We start from the raw sequence: 16034 nt of genomic DNA, 5'->3' as shown, positions 1-16034 counted from the left end.
ATCCAGCTGAATCAAATGCTCTCTCATTTTAAACACACAGAAAGAGGTAGTTACTAGTTCCCCACAGGGCATTGGGCAATGTGGGAAACTGCCACCTGTAGCAAGCAAAGGATTATGTTTGACCTTACATGCCCCAAGAACCCTGGGTATAATATGTTGACACAGCTGGCTTTGACAGTAATATACAGCCTTTCAGACATTCTCTAATATATTATATGTTGTTTTGTTTTTTTCAGACTGATAAGACTCAATAAACAAATAATAATAACTAAATGGAGAAACGAGAACTCCTACACAGGGAGGAAGTGAAACTGTTGGTGGACCACACACAACCTGGTCCTGAATGTCAACAAGACAAAGGAGATCATTGTCAACCTCAGACGGAACAAGCACAGTCAAATCCCCTTCTCATAAAGGACACAATAGGAGGTTCCTGCAGGAACTATAGGTACTACCTCCTATGAGGGTTACAGATCATAGATATAATAAAAAAAATCTCAGAGCTACAGAATGAGGGACTGAGCTGGGAACATATTGGGGCTATGATTGAACCTGATTCCGACCCCTTTCCGCTAGTTTTACACCGTGTCTACTATACAGTATGTTTACTACACATATATTGACAATCCAGGTAATAACACTCTAATAAGACTTTTTAATTGTGAAATATGATAGACCTAATAGCTGTCATCAGTTATTTAAATTTACTTGATGTTATTCCTTCCTCGACTCAGTCGACTGTAATAAAGGAACATTATTTTTAAACAGACTTTTTGTATATTTCATTTCACTATTATAAATACCTACAAGTGGATGAAACCATTTTCAGGTTGTGATACCTATTGTGTTGTGATACCTATTAATAAGAATGGTCTCACTCTATGTTTTCATAATTGAAATTCTAAAAGTACAGTACAGTAGTTAAAGATTTAGCTGGGGACCTGGAGTCCTTACAGCGCCACCAACAGGTGGATTTTTGAAAATGACTCAAATCATGAAGGCAGTGTGCAACGTGGAATCTTTCAGACTTTCATACTAGGCTGAGGAATATACTGTATATCCCACCTTTTTCACATTGGCCAGTTACAGCGCCACCAACAGGTGGATCTGTTGTTGTAGTAACGACCCAGCACACTCAAACAAAAGAGGCTGATGACCCCCCTTGGGCCCCCTCAACTGCGCGAAAAATGAAAGCTAGTAGCTACTCTCAGTAATAGTATAGCCTACCTAGACACTTTACCCCCCCCCTCTCTCTCCGTTGAAAAGTACAGGAAAAATCTCAAAGTACAGGTAAAAACTCTCTCTCTAGAGACGGCTCGCCCTCTCGCCCCAAGCCGTGGATTGGGAGATCCGTGATCCGTGGATATCCACGATTGGGATATGCGTTCTCAGGCTAATGTTTTCAACAAGCACAATTCTACTCAATCACTTTAAATTAATTAAGTGTCAAACATGACTGAGTGAAAACAGCATTGTATTATAAGGAGGCATAAAAGACTGGGTCTCGCTGTATTACTCAGGCTGCACTGCAGTGTCTATTCACAGGCGCGAACCCACTACTGAGCGGCACGGGGGCTTTGACCTGCTCCGTTTCCGACCTGGACCGATTCACCCCTCCTTAGGCGACCTGGTGGTCCCGGGCTCCCCCAGGAGCACCATATCGATACCGAACTTAGTGCGGACACCCGATCGACATGGTCCACAGCAGCTCAGAACTCCTGAGCTCAAACGATCCGCCAGCCTCAGCCTCCCAGTAACTTGGATTACAGGCGCACGCCACTGCACCCGGCGAGAAGCACAGATACTTCTAGGGCTTTTATCTTTGAGAGAAATTACGTCATCGGTAAGACTGCAGTCTACACTGCCATCTAGCGGTGAAAAATAGAATTGGTCAGAAGAGAGAAAGTTGTCGCCAGAGTGGAGTAAATACTTTCTCATTGGAATGGAAAACTAGCGGTATAAATCAGTTCCTGAGAATTCCAGTAATGCAGCATTGCCACTGCCACTAGACTACACCAATCTATAACACTGTCTAAACACTAACTGTAGACTGTAGTCAAAGCAGGCTACACAAGTACACAACCCCATTACACCACTGTTTACAAGTGAAAGTTCCTCAATTTATTTTTTGTTGCTGTTAAAAGTATTGGACTTTGGAATAGAGATAAATGCTTTTTGCATTGAAACCACCTGAATGCACTGTATGCTCCTAGACTGCACAGTAGGTCTTCTTGCGACAGTGGATAAGTAGAAATGAGCATTGACTCACAGTACTTAAATAAACTTTATTCATTTAAAAAAGGTCAACAACCTTGATGTTTGACACACCATGCAAACAGATGACTTCTGGATCAATGGTATAGTCATAGTAAAGTGCTAACAGCTTTCATTATGCCATCTTGTGAAACAGTCATCAGGGGGTGGGACTCTTTTCGGACGCTGGGACCTGATGGGGCACATTTTACAGCACCAGCTACTACTAGTAGGGCGGGGTTATATAACCATAACCTCACAAAAACTATGCCTAAACCTAACCTTAACCCTAACCTGTAAAACATGCACCCCCCCAGCACCCATCGACTCCCAGCATCCGCGAAAAAGGTAGTTCCATCAGGGGGTCAACCTTAGAAGAATAATTTACATCACATCAGTAATACCAGCAAATCAGTACCCATTGCAATTCTATACTCATCTGACATCCAGTGAGTTTGACCTCATTACAAATGTTTTATTTTATTTTATACTTGCTGCCACTATTGTTGAACAACCAAATGTATTTATTTAAATGAACAGCACAATGAGAATAGCATTTCTCAAATTCATTGTATATTTAGTTTTGACTGCAAAACCATGGGCAGGCTGCCTGTCACTCTGTCCATAAATTAGCTGATGTATATTTGTTGTTTATTTGTTGACTAAGGCTAAGAATATTGGAATGCAGAGGACAGCAAAGTTCTAGGGAAGGTTAGAGGTCCACTCATGAAACCGTTATATATATCATATATATATATATACATATCCTGAACAAAATGAAGCTCAAGAAATGAATATGAAACATTAGCTGACTGAGTAACTTTACCCATTTTAACTCAAAATAAGGAACCATTTTCAGGGTATGTGGCGAACAAGAGTAGAAAAATAGCACTTTTTGAAGTCGAAAAAAGAAAACTTGTATTTAAAGTATAATTACACTACACACAAGTCCACAAGTTCAGTGGTATATTTCCCGGTGAAAACCAGACTTGCTACAGCATTTCTCATGCCGATTTGCATTTCTTATGGATCGGCAAGTTTTGACGTATACATGAAGCATCGGATGCATCTATTTGCCCACGGTGAACGACTGCAGTCCAGTGATGGCTCTGCCCAGGATCAGAGCATGGATGTCATGTGTACCTGGAAAACAACAGAATCCATCATGACACACTGGTACAACATGCAGTAGTACGTACGAGTACGTGCAGAGTGATATCATGCAGACCTAGGGGCTGCATCATTCATTATCATTTTCAATATATTTATAAATCCTAAATAAATCTTATGAAGCATGTTTTTACAGCATGGCTCTGTAGGACAGTGGTTCTCAACCTGTGGGTTATCAGGATTTTCAGGAGGGGGGGGGGAGATTCTATAATGGAATTCAATGGGGCTCGGATCGGGCTGAAACCATGCCCAAATATGGGTCATCATGGATATGGAGACGTCATAGATGACTGCGTGACATCACAGGTTGACCACAACACACATTTCTCCAATTAATCTAACCAACGGCTAATGAGCCATCTATGTTTATATGTACAGTAGCTTGGTTTGTGCTCCTGAGCAGCCGTTCAAAATTATGTTCTGGTTTAGGAACCGTTGGTTTACTGTTCATGGTCGAGCATTTTATATCGTTTTGTATATTTGCCATAATGTGACACAACCTGAACTGCAGTCTATGTATTAAAAGTGCTCTCTACATGGGTGGCGATGGCCTATTAAGGGAATTGAACCATGCTACTCGCTGTCAGGCTATGTGGTATATAGGCTCTAATGTAGACTGAAAGCGAGTCACGGGTTCGATTCCCGAGCCTGACAGCCTTTGCTGCGTCACTCTGTCTCTCCCTGTTTGCTGTCACTCTCTACTATACTATCAAAATAAAAAGGCAGAAAAGACCAAAAAAAAGTGCCAGGGACGTCATCCCGTATCTAAATCAGCTATGCACTGGATGCCATGCCCGTATAGACGTATAAAAAAAAAAAAAAAAAAAAAAAGAAGTGCTCTACAAATCCAGTTGATGACTATCATGCATAATGTTTACGCTAGCTGAAAATAGCCAATCTACAAGCCCAACACATTTGCGTTGTAGGGCTTGTAGATTGGCTATTTGCAGAGCGATAATGGCTCCCTACCTTCGTAGGTGTTGACGGCCTCCAGGTTCATGACGTGGCGGATGATGTGGTATTCGTCTGCGATGCCGTTCCCTCCCAGCATGTCCCTGGCCTGCCTAGCTATGTCTAGCGACTTGCCACAGTTGTTCCTTTTCAGCATGGAGATCATCTCTGGGGCCGCTCTGGTGGGACACACACACTCAGGGCTGTATTTTGTGTGTCTTAAGTACCAGGTCTTATTACCTAACTTGAGTAAACTAAAGACCTGGAGGCGTGATCAATGCTCTTTGGCCACTCAGAATAGCCAAATGGCATTGATCACGCCTCCAGGTCTTTAGTTTACTCAAGTTAGGTAATAAGACCTGGTACTTAAGACACGCAAAATACAGCCCACAGTGTCATATACTGTGATCAGTCATTTTTGTCGAGAAGGCAACGCCTGGATAATAATTAACTCTCGTCTGGTAAAGAGCAGTGTTCATTTTGGTGACTAAAACTATGAAGAAAAATGTTTGTCGACTACCTTTTTTTAATGACTAAAAACTAAATAAAAGCTAAGGTATGATGACAAAATCTATGAGTATGTATGTTAGTCAACAAATAAAAACTAGACTAAAATGTCAGCCAGTGGGGACCAGTCAACCGTATTCGGGAACGGTTCAAATTAAACAGACTCAGGCCTCTTTTAGACGGCGACCATCTCCAGATAAAACAGAAAAGTCCCGTTGCGTTCTAATTTTTGATTGACCCTTTACACAAGAACGCACACTTTATGAAAACGCTATAATGTCGCTAGGTAGCGGTAACGGTCTGCCAAATAAACCAGTCACCCACGTACGAAAAGAAGAACCAGGTAGCCCCCCTTCACGCAATCCTATTGGGGTTTTGAATGACGCTTCAGACCACAACGGGGTTGTGGCCGTCGCTCGTTGCCTGCTTTGCAAGCAGGCAGAGAGCGCCACGGGATGGTTATATATTTTATAATACATTAGGCTACATAAACGCTGCTGCCACCTATCAAGGCATTTTATTTACATCATGGTTTTACATTCACCATCGCTGATGAGCGGCGCTTTGTAGGGAGGCTTGTTCATTGTAGGATATCATATATGGCTCTGCATCAATGTAATAAACTGTTAGCCAACATGAGCCATGATGTCATAAGTAAGATGTCATAATTGTGGATTCACCGTTTTGCCTGTTTACACGGAGACCGGAGGAAACGTTGTTTTCAAAGATTTCCACTTTGGAATGTGGTTTCAGTTTGTTGCGTTTTCACCTCCTGAAAACGCCGTTCTCTTCTAAAAGGGACACCAGCAAACAATACTTTATTTTGCCGTTTCCTATGAACACCGTTCTCGTCTAAAGACCACCTCAGTCCGTCTCAGTGTGAATCCCCTATTAATCAACTGTAGATTTAGTCGACTAAAGTCTTATGATATTTAGTCAATTAAACCTAGACTAAAACATTTCAGATGACTAATATATGACAATTCAAAAGACTATGACTAAAGCTTAATTAATATGTGCTGTCAAAATTAACACTGGTATAGAGGAGTTAGAAGAGTATTTACTTCTTGTCATCGATGAGTCTCCCCAGCTGTAGACAGGCCTGCAGGCCGATGGTAATCTCCGTCAGCATGTCAGCCATCTTCTTCTGCATCAGCTGGTTCCTGGCTAGCGGCACGCCGAACTGGATTCTAAAATCCATAAAAATCATAATTTAAAGCCCAAAATGCTGCGTATCCAAAGCCTCCATTCCATCATTCTATTTAAATTTATTTTTATGAACAAATGTGATGAGATTTGGTGTAAAGGGGAAATGAGGGAGCGGACAAAGTACAAAGCCCTGGGGGCCCTTGGGCCAAGGAAGTGTGTGTGTGTGTGTGTATACTGTATATATGTATGTATGTATGTAAGTGTGTGTGTGTGTGTGTGTGTGTGTGTGTGTGTGTGTGTGTGTGTGTGTGTGTGTGTGTGTGTGTGTATTGTGACGGCCCTGCCCCCTCTGCCTCTGCTCAGTAGGCTATCTGGCAGCCTGGGTGATTAGGGCAGAGTGGAGCAGGCCGTCAGGCCAACTGTGTACACCTGAGTGGGGTGTGGTCTCTGGGAGAGTATATAAGGGCCTTCCATGCTCTCGAGCCAGCTATCTTACCTTCCTTTCAAGCAGTTGCACACCTTTTACAACACTCACACACAGCACACTCCATACATCCATACACTGCATACATGACTGATTACTGACATTGTCCCATCTCATACCAGTTTATTTGATTATTGCTTACTTATTTTAACTTAGAATAATAAATATAATATAAAAGGTTTGCCTTGTGTGTGGACTCCCTTTTTGTCATGTATTGCCCTAGAGTGCATGACAGTATATATATATAAACACGTCGACAGACAGGCAGCTTACGTACCTGTCTAGTGTGTACTGGCGAGCGGCGTGGAAGCAGAACTCGGCAGCTCCCAGGACGCCCCATGAGATGCCGTAGCGAGCGTTGTTGAGACAGCCGAAGGGACCCTTGTACCGGACAGAAGAATTAAAGCACTTAGTTTACAGTTTACACGCACGTGAAATCTGTGTGTTTTTCTTAACAGAAAACAAGGGTCTAAAGCAGTCGTTCTCAACATGTGTGTCTCAAAGACCACAGGAGTCCTTCAGAGGGTTCCAGGGGGTACACAAAAAAACCCAGCAAGGTACAAATTACCGGTAGTCACTTTACATGCTCACAATGCATCGACGCGACACCTTGTAAGCTTGTAGATCTGCTATTTAAGCAGTGTTTGAACATTTATGATAATTTCTTTATTTTTGATGACAGATTTGCAATGGTTAATTTCATAATTTCAAAGTTAATCCAATGAGAGAATGAGAATGTATAACTCGGAATGTGGAATGTAATGAACACTCAGGATTTTACATGTGCACATGTGGCACATTAGGTGCGCTCACCCCCAGGCCGGAAACTTTGGGCAGCAGGTTCTCCTCTGGAACCTCCACCTCATCCATGAGGATCATGCCGGTGGCCGAGGCTCTCAGGGAGAACTTTCCCTCGATCTTGGGCATGGAGAGACCCTTCATGCCACGCTCTAGGATGAAGCCACGGATTTTTCCGTCTTCCGTCTTAGCCCAGACCACAGCGATGTCGGCTACCGGGGAGTTGGTGATCCTGTAAATAGAAAGGAAAAACAATGTTAAAGCTGCTAAAATAGATATCGTCTCAGGGTCTACTCTGTGGGAAATGTAATTTATACCTAAGATGGAATGCTCCCTTGGCCAGAGGAGATGTTGGGCTTTGAGCTTCAGGGCTGCTATGACCCTATGGTCCTAATAGGCAGACCACCAAATACTTAAGATGTACTAGTTATATTTTATAAAAGTACTCTATACAGATTGGTCAAATCTAATGTTTTATTTACTAAAGTAATACCACAATACGTTATGGTAGGAGAGACAGTACTGTTTGTTGGTGACAGCTGTTCAATAAAATATGCTATAACTTTTTAAACGTATGTTATCTGGTTCACAGCTTCACATGTGTGCATCCGTTTAATGAACAGATACATAAGGTTTAATTTAGAGAGAATCCAGATATCCATGTTTTCTATTGTCCGACTAATGTGACTATAGTAACCTGACACAATTTTAATTTCATTTCATCGCCAGAACATGATTTCTTTAATGGGCATGACTAGCGATTCAGGGCTGACCCAGGCTATGACGATAGTAAAAAAAAACTTCAGCTAAATTAAGATATGCTATTGGAGCTGGAATTACGAGGCTGCTGGCACCAGACTTGGTTCATCTTGAAAATATTATATCAAATTGTAGTTTGGCAAATATGACTAAAGGGCTCCCCCATGTGGACAACTAAGTCTTAAACACTTACATTTTGTTAAACAGATAAAAGTGCTTACAGGAACGTACGTGTATATTCCCAAAACTTAACCCTAGCCCTAAAAAAGGAAGTGGGACAGCAACACAAAAGCTTAATTATTGTCCAAGTCAAAACATATACTATAATCTGAGGGGGAAACAAGGGGAAACAATTCACGTCCCAAAACAATTTCTACAGTATTTCGCCATTACAGTATTATTTAGGACAGTGGTTCTCAAAGTGGGGTCCAGGCAGGGTCCCTCAACCAGGGTTCCTTGAGGGGGTTCCAAATGCTTCTTACAGGTCTATTCAAAGGAGCTGTGGCTACATGCGTGTACTGTACTTGCAACCGTTTGGTTGAAGGAGTTGCATATTTTTACTATTTTTACTTTTAAACCTTTTACCCATAACAACATGCCCAAAATAGGGATAACTTATGAACTGATTATTTTATTCATTTACCTTATTTTCTTTTTATAATTGATTAATTTGATTAGTTCAATTAACTGTTGCACCCCTGTTGTGTTTACCAGGTCTTTGATCCAGTGAGGGAGTAGGTGCCACTGGAGGGGTTGTATTTGGCTCTGGTCTCCATGCCGCCAGGGTCGCTGCCGTGGTTGGGCTCCGTCAGCCCAAAGCAGCCCAGGATCTCCCCACGGGCTGGAGGACAGAGCATTGGACAAACAAAGGCACATCACATCACACCCCAGTGACCCCACAGGCATTTTGAACGTGTCTGTCGATTGAATGCTGCCGTCGTCTACACTGGATCCACATATGGGTCCTCTCTCAGGCTTGCAACAAACATCATACCTCTGCTGTCGGGAAGAAACCACCGAACTCCAAAATGTTCATTTTTCAGGAAATTAAGAAAACATTATATTTTGAAAACGACCAACAACAATCAAAGTTGGTGTTGTGACTTTATATATTGTCAATTACCTGCATGAGATGGGGAGAGGTGGTGGAGTTAGTTGCTTAGCAGACAGTTTGTGGGTCCAATGGAGGTTTTGTCCATAAGAAGTAGTATGCGTTTTTTACTACTTTCCAAAAAACAAAACTACTTTCACAAACCTCAACCCCAGCAAAGGTGGTTTGCTCCTGACAGCAACGATATAGAAACTAAAGAGTATCGTTTTTTTAATCATTTAAATTCACAACACTTGCCAGTACATTAGACATTGCTCTACAAATGTCTATCGTTTGATGTTCAGTTATTACCTTCTGTCAACAGTTAGCTTGCAAATAATATACACGTTGGGCTACAATGAATATACAGTAATTCGGTTCACAATCTCAACTTTCCACATCCCCTAGTCTGGTTACTTTTGTGAATGAGTTTTAAGAACGTCCTCACTTGAGGATCCAGTCTCCTTACCCAGCCTGGGGAGATATTTTTCCTTCTGCTCCTCGGTGCCGTAGGCGTTGATGGGGTGCATGACCAGGGAGGACTGGACACTCATCACAGAGCGGTAGCCACTGTCCACTCTCTCCACCTCTCTGGCAATCAGGCCGTAAGCCACGTAGCCGACCCCAGCACAGCCAAAACCTTTATTTACATCACATAAGGGTGAAAAGGAAAGAGAGAAAATGGTGGACCGTCAATTTGAACCACTTAAACCAAGTTCTAAAAATTCTTAGTTGACCGGGTCCCTCAGGGCTCTATACTAGGACCGCTCCTTTGCTGAAAATCTACAAGCTTACAACATGTCACAACGGGATGCACTGCAAGCTTGTAGATTATTTTTGCCAGACGTTTTCAGCTAGAATAGAGATGCTAGGCTTCACATGGTAAAATTCATCAGGATCATCATTGTACACAGAGCTGGTCAATATACTGAATTACAATATCATATATTTTACTGAGGGGGGGGAAAAAAAGTATTAATAAGGCTGTATTGTAACGGTCTAGCACATTTGGCCATTAGAGAGTGCTGATTTGAAGGAAATATATGGCATTATTGAATAATATTGTCTTTTAGAACATTAGAACGAGATTTGTCTCCAATCTGGCATTGTTGTGACAAACATGTGCTTTCAGTTCCACTCCATAGCAAGAAGGAATGTGATCCACTTTAGGAAGTGTTGTATTTTTGTCTTGGAGCAACAGAAAACAGAGTCTCAAACATGACCATTATCACGGTTAGAAAAATAATTAAACAACAATAATCTCCTCTGTCTGCTGCTTCCCCTTTAACCTGTTAATATTTATGATCCAGCCCTCATTATAGGCTTATATTTTATTCCTCTGGCATGCTGTGGTATGAATAAACAACAGGTGTCCTAAGTTCACCCCACTGTCTGCAAAAGCGACCAAAGTCCATCCCAAGCTGTTACTTTGTTCTAGATTTTGGCATAATGTCAAAAATAGTAAAAATAGGCTATTTTGGCATTTATCGTACAATAAAGTATACGTGTATACAGGGCTTAACAGCTTGCCTTGAACCCTTCTGTCCGTATTTGGTGTAGAGAGAAAAAGACTAGAGCCCTGGGTTCCCAGCCAACTACAGTAAGTATATTATATAGGCTAGGCCAGGGTATAAGTGGTTCAAAGCTTCACGGTGAGTGAACACTCACCTTTGATGGTGGGACCGAGGACACCAAGCTCTCCCATCTCTGACACTATCTCCCTGTCGAACACTGGCAGACATTTACAGAAGAAATCAGTTTAAGTCAAATCCACTTTCAGCAGGATGAATGTAGTACTCAACTATAAAATGCAAGTAAACATTTTTTTTATAGGAAATTAACAACCGCATTATCGATAATCTCTCGCACAGAGGACAAAAGTGCCATTCTGACCAATCAGACGCCAACATTTATTCAGATGACTTGGTGTTGTGGATAGAAGAAACGTATCATTCTCCTGTCAGAGAAATAATCGTTTGTATGACAGATAAAACCACACATTAAATGAAATGTAACGAGAGAACATTGCTGAAAAGTTGGGCATATTAATGGCAAGCATTTTTCCTCTGTAGCTATGAAGAATAACCTTGTCAGTCTCGACCTTTGTTCTTGTCAACGGCTGAGAAACTACAATGAACATACATCACCCCACCTTTCTGAGATCTTGAACTGTTTCTGCAACAGCTGTACTAAAAATCGAAATAACAGTTTTGTGTGCGTTAAGTAGCACCTGTATTGCTTCAGATCTTTGTAGAGCATCAGCATATTCATATGGGACTTGGAAATGTGTTTAGCCAAGTGGTTCTCAACATGGGGTCCAGGGGTCCTTGAGAAGGTTCCAGGAGGTCCCCAGCAAATCATTGATCCAAATCGGCCCTAATGGGTCCGTTACTCTGACACTGTGCCCCCATATAATTGGCAAAACACTAATATTTTAATGATAATATAACATTAACTTTTACAAAAAGTGCTACCAATAGATAAGAACTTAAAAGTATACTACATTAGTTCCCTTGATCAAAGATGGAAGATGGAACACAATCGATTAATTGATCATTTAACCCATTTTGGGCGGGAACCCCTTTTGGTGTTAGCATTATGTTATGCTTTAGCTATTGAAAAATAGCAGATCTACAAGCTCATAGCGCGGCACCGAGTGCCGCACTACGAGCTTGTAGGTCTACTATTTTTTTTAATCGAAGAATGACTGACATAGAAACATAGCTTTTTCAGAAAACTGTCATTTTCAAACAGACATTTTTAGAATCTAAAAATATCTAAAAAATGGGTTAAACAAACATGGTCAGATGGGTGGGCCGCGGCAAGATTTTGAAGCGGGGGGGGACTAATTCAGAAAAGGCAGAGAAACCACTGCTTTTTGTCACAGTGTTCTACCTTCGTTTCTGTTGGCCATCAGGATGCGGGGCATGAGTTTCTCCTGGCAGTAGTCACGGAAAGTGTCTCTGACCATGATCTCGTCCTCCGTCAGCTGACCGTCGAGATCCAGGGCATCGCGCCAGTTGAACTGCACCTTGGCTGGTGGTCATACATTATTATGAGAACAATTGAGAGCAGTCTTTTATACCAGTGGTTCTCAAAGACCCAGCTGGGGTCCTAGAGGGGCTTCCAGGGGGTCCCCAGCTAAATCGGTGAGCATCGAAATAAGAATGAATGCTATTCAATACTTTTGGCTATTCAAAGATTGGGGATCTACAAGCTAACGTGATCACAACTGTTACGTGAGCTTGTACATCTAACGTTTTTGGAAAAACTGTAAAAATGTTTAATACTTTTGTAAATTTTTAACAAAACTAAATCTTCTCTTGCGGGCGTCCTTGACATGAAAATGTTTGAGAACCACTGAATGTGCTATTCCACTGTGTACAATCAATCTGACTTGTGTTTTATCCTTTTGATACATATGGACATGAATATATTACCGGTATATATATATACTATATTCATGTATGCATTTTTCTCAATATAAACACCAATGAATCAAAAGCAATAGTGTCATTATGTAACAGAATAATCCTGGTCAACACCTACGTGCTTTGGGCTTCAGCTCAGGCTTGTCCGAATCTGTGGAATTACAACCCAGATATCAGTCGTCAGAAATATACACTTTTCAAGAAATTAAGATCTGACAAAGCATTCACTCTGTTATAACTTATAGGCCGTTTATAACTTCTTATTTTGTAAGACATGGTAATTACTAGTAAGTTATTTTCAGCTGGAACGTGTATCGGCGAACGTATGCGACTCTATGCACAGATACAGTATCACATCATTTATTGTGCGATAGCTTATTTACAGAAACACAGTGGTAATGGAGGAGGCAACATTAGTCACAGCTAGCCAAATGTCATCGTCAAAATGTCCTTCATTCTCTGCATGTATTTGATAATGTTTTATAAAAGGGGTTTAACCATAAAACGACAGCAATCATATTGCATCGATACATGGTTAGTAGAATAATACATATAAATGTAATGCACTGGTATTGGATTGGAACTTGGTACCGACAGATATGCAGGTTCAGTTATCGCTTATCGGTACCAGGAAGGGGGAAATGGTACCAGAACATCTCAATTACATAGAAGGATAACATAAGCTCCAGGGGTTGACACCAAGGTCTCAGAGGCACTTGCCCTTCGGTCAAGTACAGGTCATGTTCTACTTGACCAAAGGTCATGCCCACTTGCACGAAAAGTAAATTGTCCATTATAAAATGCTAGGTAAAATTTGAATAGCCGTTCTTTTTTTCCCCTTTTTTTACACTTTCTGGGGCTGCTCGATAAAAATATATATCACACCTCAATGTTTATGCCAAATAACTGCTAATGAATACGACTATGGGTTCACACTTGTTATTTTAAATTTGTGTAGCAACAGTGAAAACAGCACATTATAGGTAAACAATGCTCTGGCCACGTTCAGGTGTTTAGACCGATATCTCATGTTGGGTTTATAGACGGTTGCATCCCCCTCTCGTCTCAAACGAGAACTTGCCCGGTCGGTCAACCTGAAAGCAGGGTCAACCTGAAAGCAGACTCCACCTGGCAGCCCCAAAGTTTTATTTACCTGCCAAGGGAAGGTGGGCAAGTCTTAGTTAGTGTCCATGGCTGAGCTTGATTATCAAACTCCCATCCCCCGAGTTAAAGGTACTGGTAGCCAATATTATCAGGAGCCAGTAGCACCACCTGACAAGTTCAAACTTAGCCTAATTATTGCTTAAATGGCGTATGCATTACTGTATGCATATACAATGCATAGCCATTTAAGCTATAACTTGGCTAAGTTTGAACTTAGTGTGAGGTGGTACTTGCCTGGGTTTGATTACATCCAGCCTTCAGAGCAGCAATGAGACAATATGACAACAGTAAACAACAGTATGATAGGTTTCAAATCTAATAATATAGTATACAACAATTTAGTCATTTCATATTTGCAGTTACAAGTCAATGCTAAATAAATACCGAGTCTGCTAGCAGGTGCTGCTGCAGTGCCCTGGGCTCTAGAAGCTGCGATGAAGGCACACCTCTGTGGGTTGAGTAACAGCCGACACACAGCGCTCCGCAATGCCATGGTGGACATCTGTTTATGAGAGTGCAGGGGAGAGGGAGACAGGAAGATTGGTGGCAACATTGTGTTGTTCAAAATTCAAAACAAAACAATGTAACCATAATTAAGATGACATCATCAATAGAGTCGACCACGATATGAAGGCAATGATACCACAATTTCACACATGAGTAACACACTACACTATATCTCAACATTCAACCACCACACGTTACCGTAGCCCCTCTCGGAACCCCCTGAGTCAGCCCAATCCGAACCGAACCGGGCTGACCCGTAGGGTCCCTGTGCGGTGATGTGTTTTCGTATGGAAATGATGGAACGCGGACATAAATACCTTCGGTAACGTGGTTTCTGCGCTGTTTGAGGGCTTCTGTTCGTTTGAGGGCTTCTGAATGTGTGAACTCTAGTTTACAACGTACACCGCTGCGAATTCTCCTGTGCCGCGGAAGCCATTAAGTATTTTTAATCTATGTTTGACCGATTTGGAAGCTTTGATTCCTCTCTTCCTTCCTTGTTTATTTACCGTTTATTGTACCGCCTCCCGCTGTGCGGTTGGCTTGTGCGTGGCTACATTCCTGCCTCTGATCTGTTCTGTCATAGCTATAGCCACTAGCTAGCCAGATAGGCGGTACAATGAGGTGTCAATAAATAAGGAAGGAAGAGAAGAATCAAAGCAACCAAATCGGTCAAACAAAGATTAAAAATACTTAACGGCTTCCGCGGCACAGGAGAATTCGCAGCGGTATTTATAGTTCACACATTCAGAAGCCCTCAAACGAACAGAAGCCCTCAAACGGCGCAGAAACGACGTATCCAACGTATTTATGTTTATTTCTGTTCGCGTACCAGGTGGCAGGGTAGAGGTAGAATAGGACCCCATGGTAACTGGGTCTCAAAAATGTCAGAAACTTCAGTACCATTGGGTTCTGACTTGTGGGGCTAACGTTACCGGTACTTGGTGACAACATTACATGTAGTCAAAGACCCTTTGCTATGCATTAAACCACACAGACCCTGATAACTCAAAGAATTTATACATGGAGCCAAATAGACCAATAGATGTGGTGTGGTTTCATTTGGATCCATTTATTCACTCTCTGATTTACAGACTTGTAGGGTCCATTTGGTTCCTGAACTAACAATCATTTAGCTGGGGACCCCCTGTAACCCCTCCGGATGGCCCCTGGGGGTCCCTCCCTAGACCCCACTTTGAGAACCACTGATATAATGACTAGCAATATATGTGTATACTAGTCTGTAGACCTTATCTTCTGCTGTAGCTTCATAGAATGATTTGTTCGTTGTCTGTCCTGAAATGGTTTCAATAAACTCAGTATGACAGAAGTTTGTCTCTTATAAAGACTACATACAGTTAGTATTAGTATAACACACTCAGAATAAATAACACACTCAGAATAAGAGAAAAGCCCTATCAGACAAGCTGTCACTTATTTCTCACAGACTTTGAGAGAGAATATAGCATTGCCATTGCTTCTATAGCCAGCTAGGCTTTATGTAACGTAATGGTCTCTAGACAGTTAGCTTAGCAAGTCAAGTAGTCCCGCGGATAATTTGCAAACATAAAAGCCACATCCACAGAGTAAACGGACATACAGTGCATTTTCTTTGCATCTGCAAAGTCATAAGAAAAGACTGAACCGTTAAGAGCACTTACATGTGTTTCTGTGTACTACAATGTCACGTTTGTTCACCTCTCAGGCTGTTGACACACAGTGCAGAGCAGAGGGAGGAGGAGCACAACGGCCATCAGCGATTGGTCCAAATAGG

The 16034-nt window shown here is 41.8% G+C and overlaps 1 protein-coding gene across 2 annotated transcripts; it reads right to left on the bottom strand.

Annotated features, from left to right (window-relative positions):
• Positions 1-2271: 2271 nt before the first annotated feature.
• Positions 2272-16000, bottom strand: LOC310869826 (glutaryl-CoA dehydrogenase, mitochondrial-like). Of its 2 annotated transcripts, none has more exons than XM_083780772.1 (12): positions 15918-16000; positions 14141-14258; positions 12711-12743; positions 12057-12197; positions 10830-10892; positions 9631-9801; positions 8783-8912; positions 7328-7544; positions 6792-6895; positions 5946-6071; positions 4393-4553; positions 2272-3396 (listed from the first exon to the last, which is right to left on the bottom strand). In XM_083780772.1, exons 2-12 carry the CDS (start codon positions 14256-14258, stop codon positions 3323-3325), a joined length of 1338 nt encoding a protein of 445 aa, XP_083636898.1. In that variant the 5' UTR covers positions 15918-16000; the 3' UTR covers positions 2272-3322. The 2 variants fall into 2 exon arrangements, with proteins under 2 accessions (XP_083636898.1, XP_083636897.1); XM_083780771.1 differs by having other exon boundaries at positions 15922-15999.
• Between the last annotated feature and the right edge of the window lie 34 nt (positions 16001-16034).

This window comes from Protomyctophum parallelum, assembly GCF_964188405.1.
Source record: "Protomyctophum parallelum genome assembly, chromosome: 13".
NCBI classification, from domain to species: Eukaryota; Metazoa; Chordata; class Actinopteri; order Myctophiformes; family Myctophidae; genus Protomyctophum; species Protomyctophum parallelum.
Note: the sequence above shows the minus strand (reverse complement) of the source record. Positions and strands in the feature narration are given on the sequence as shown.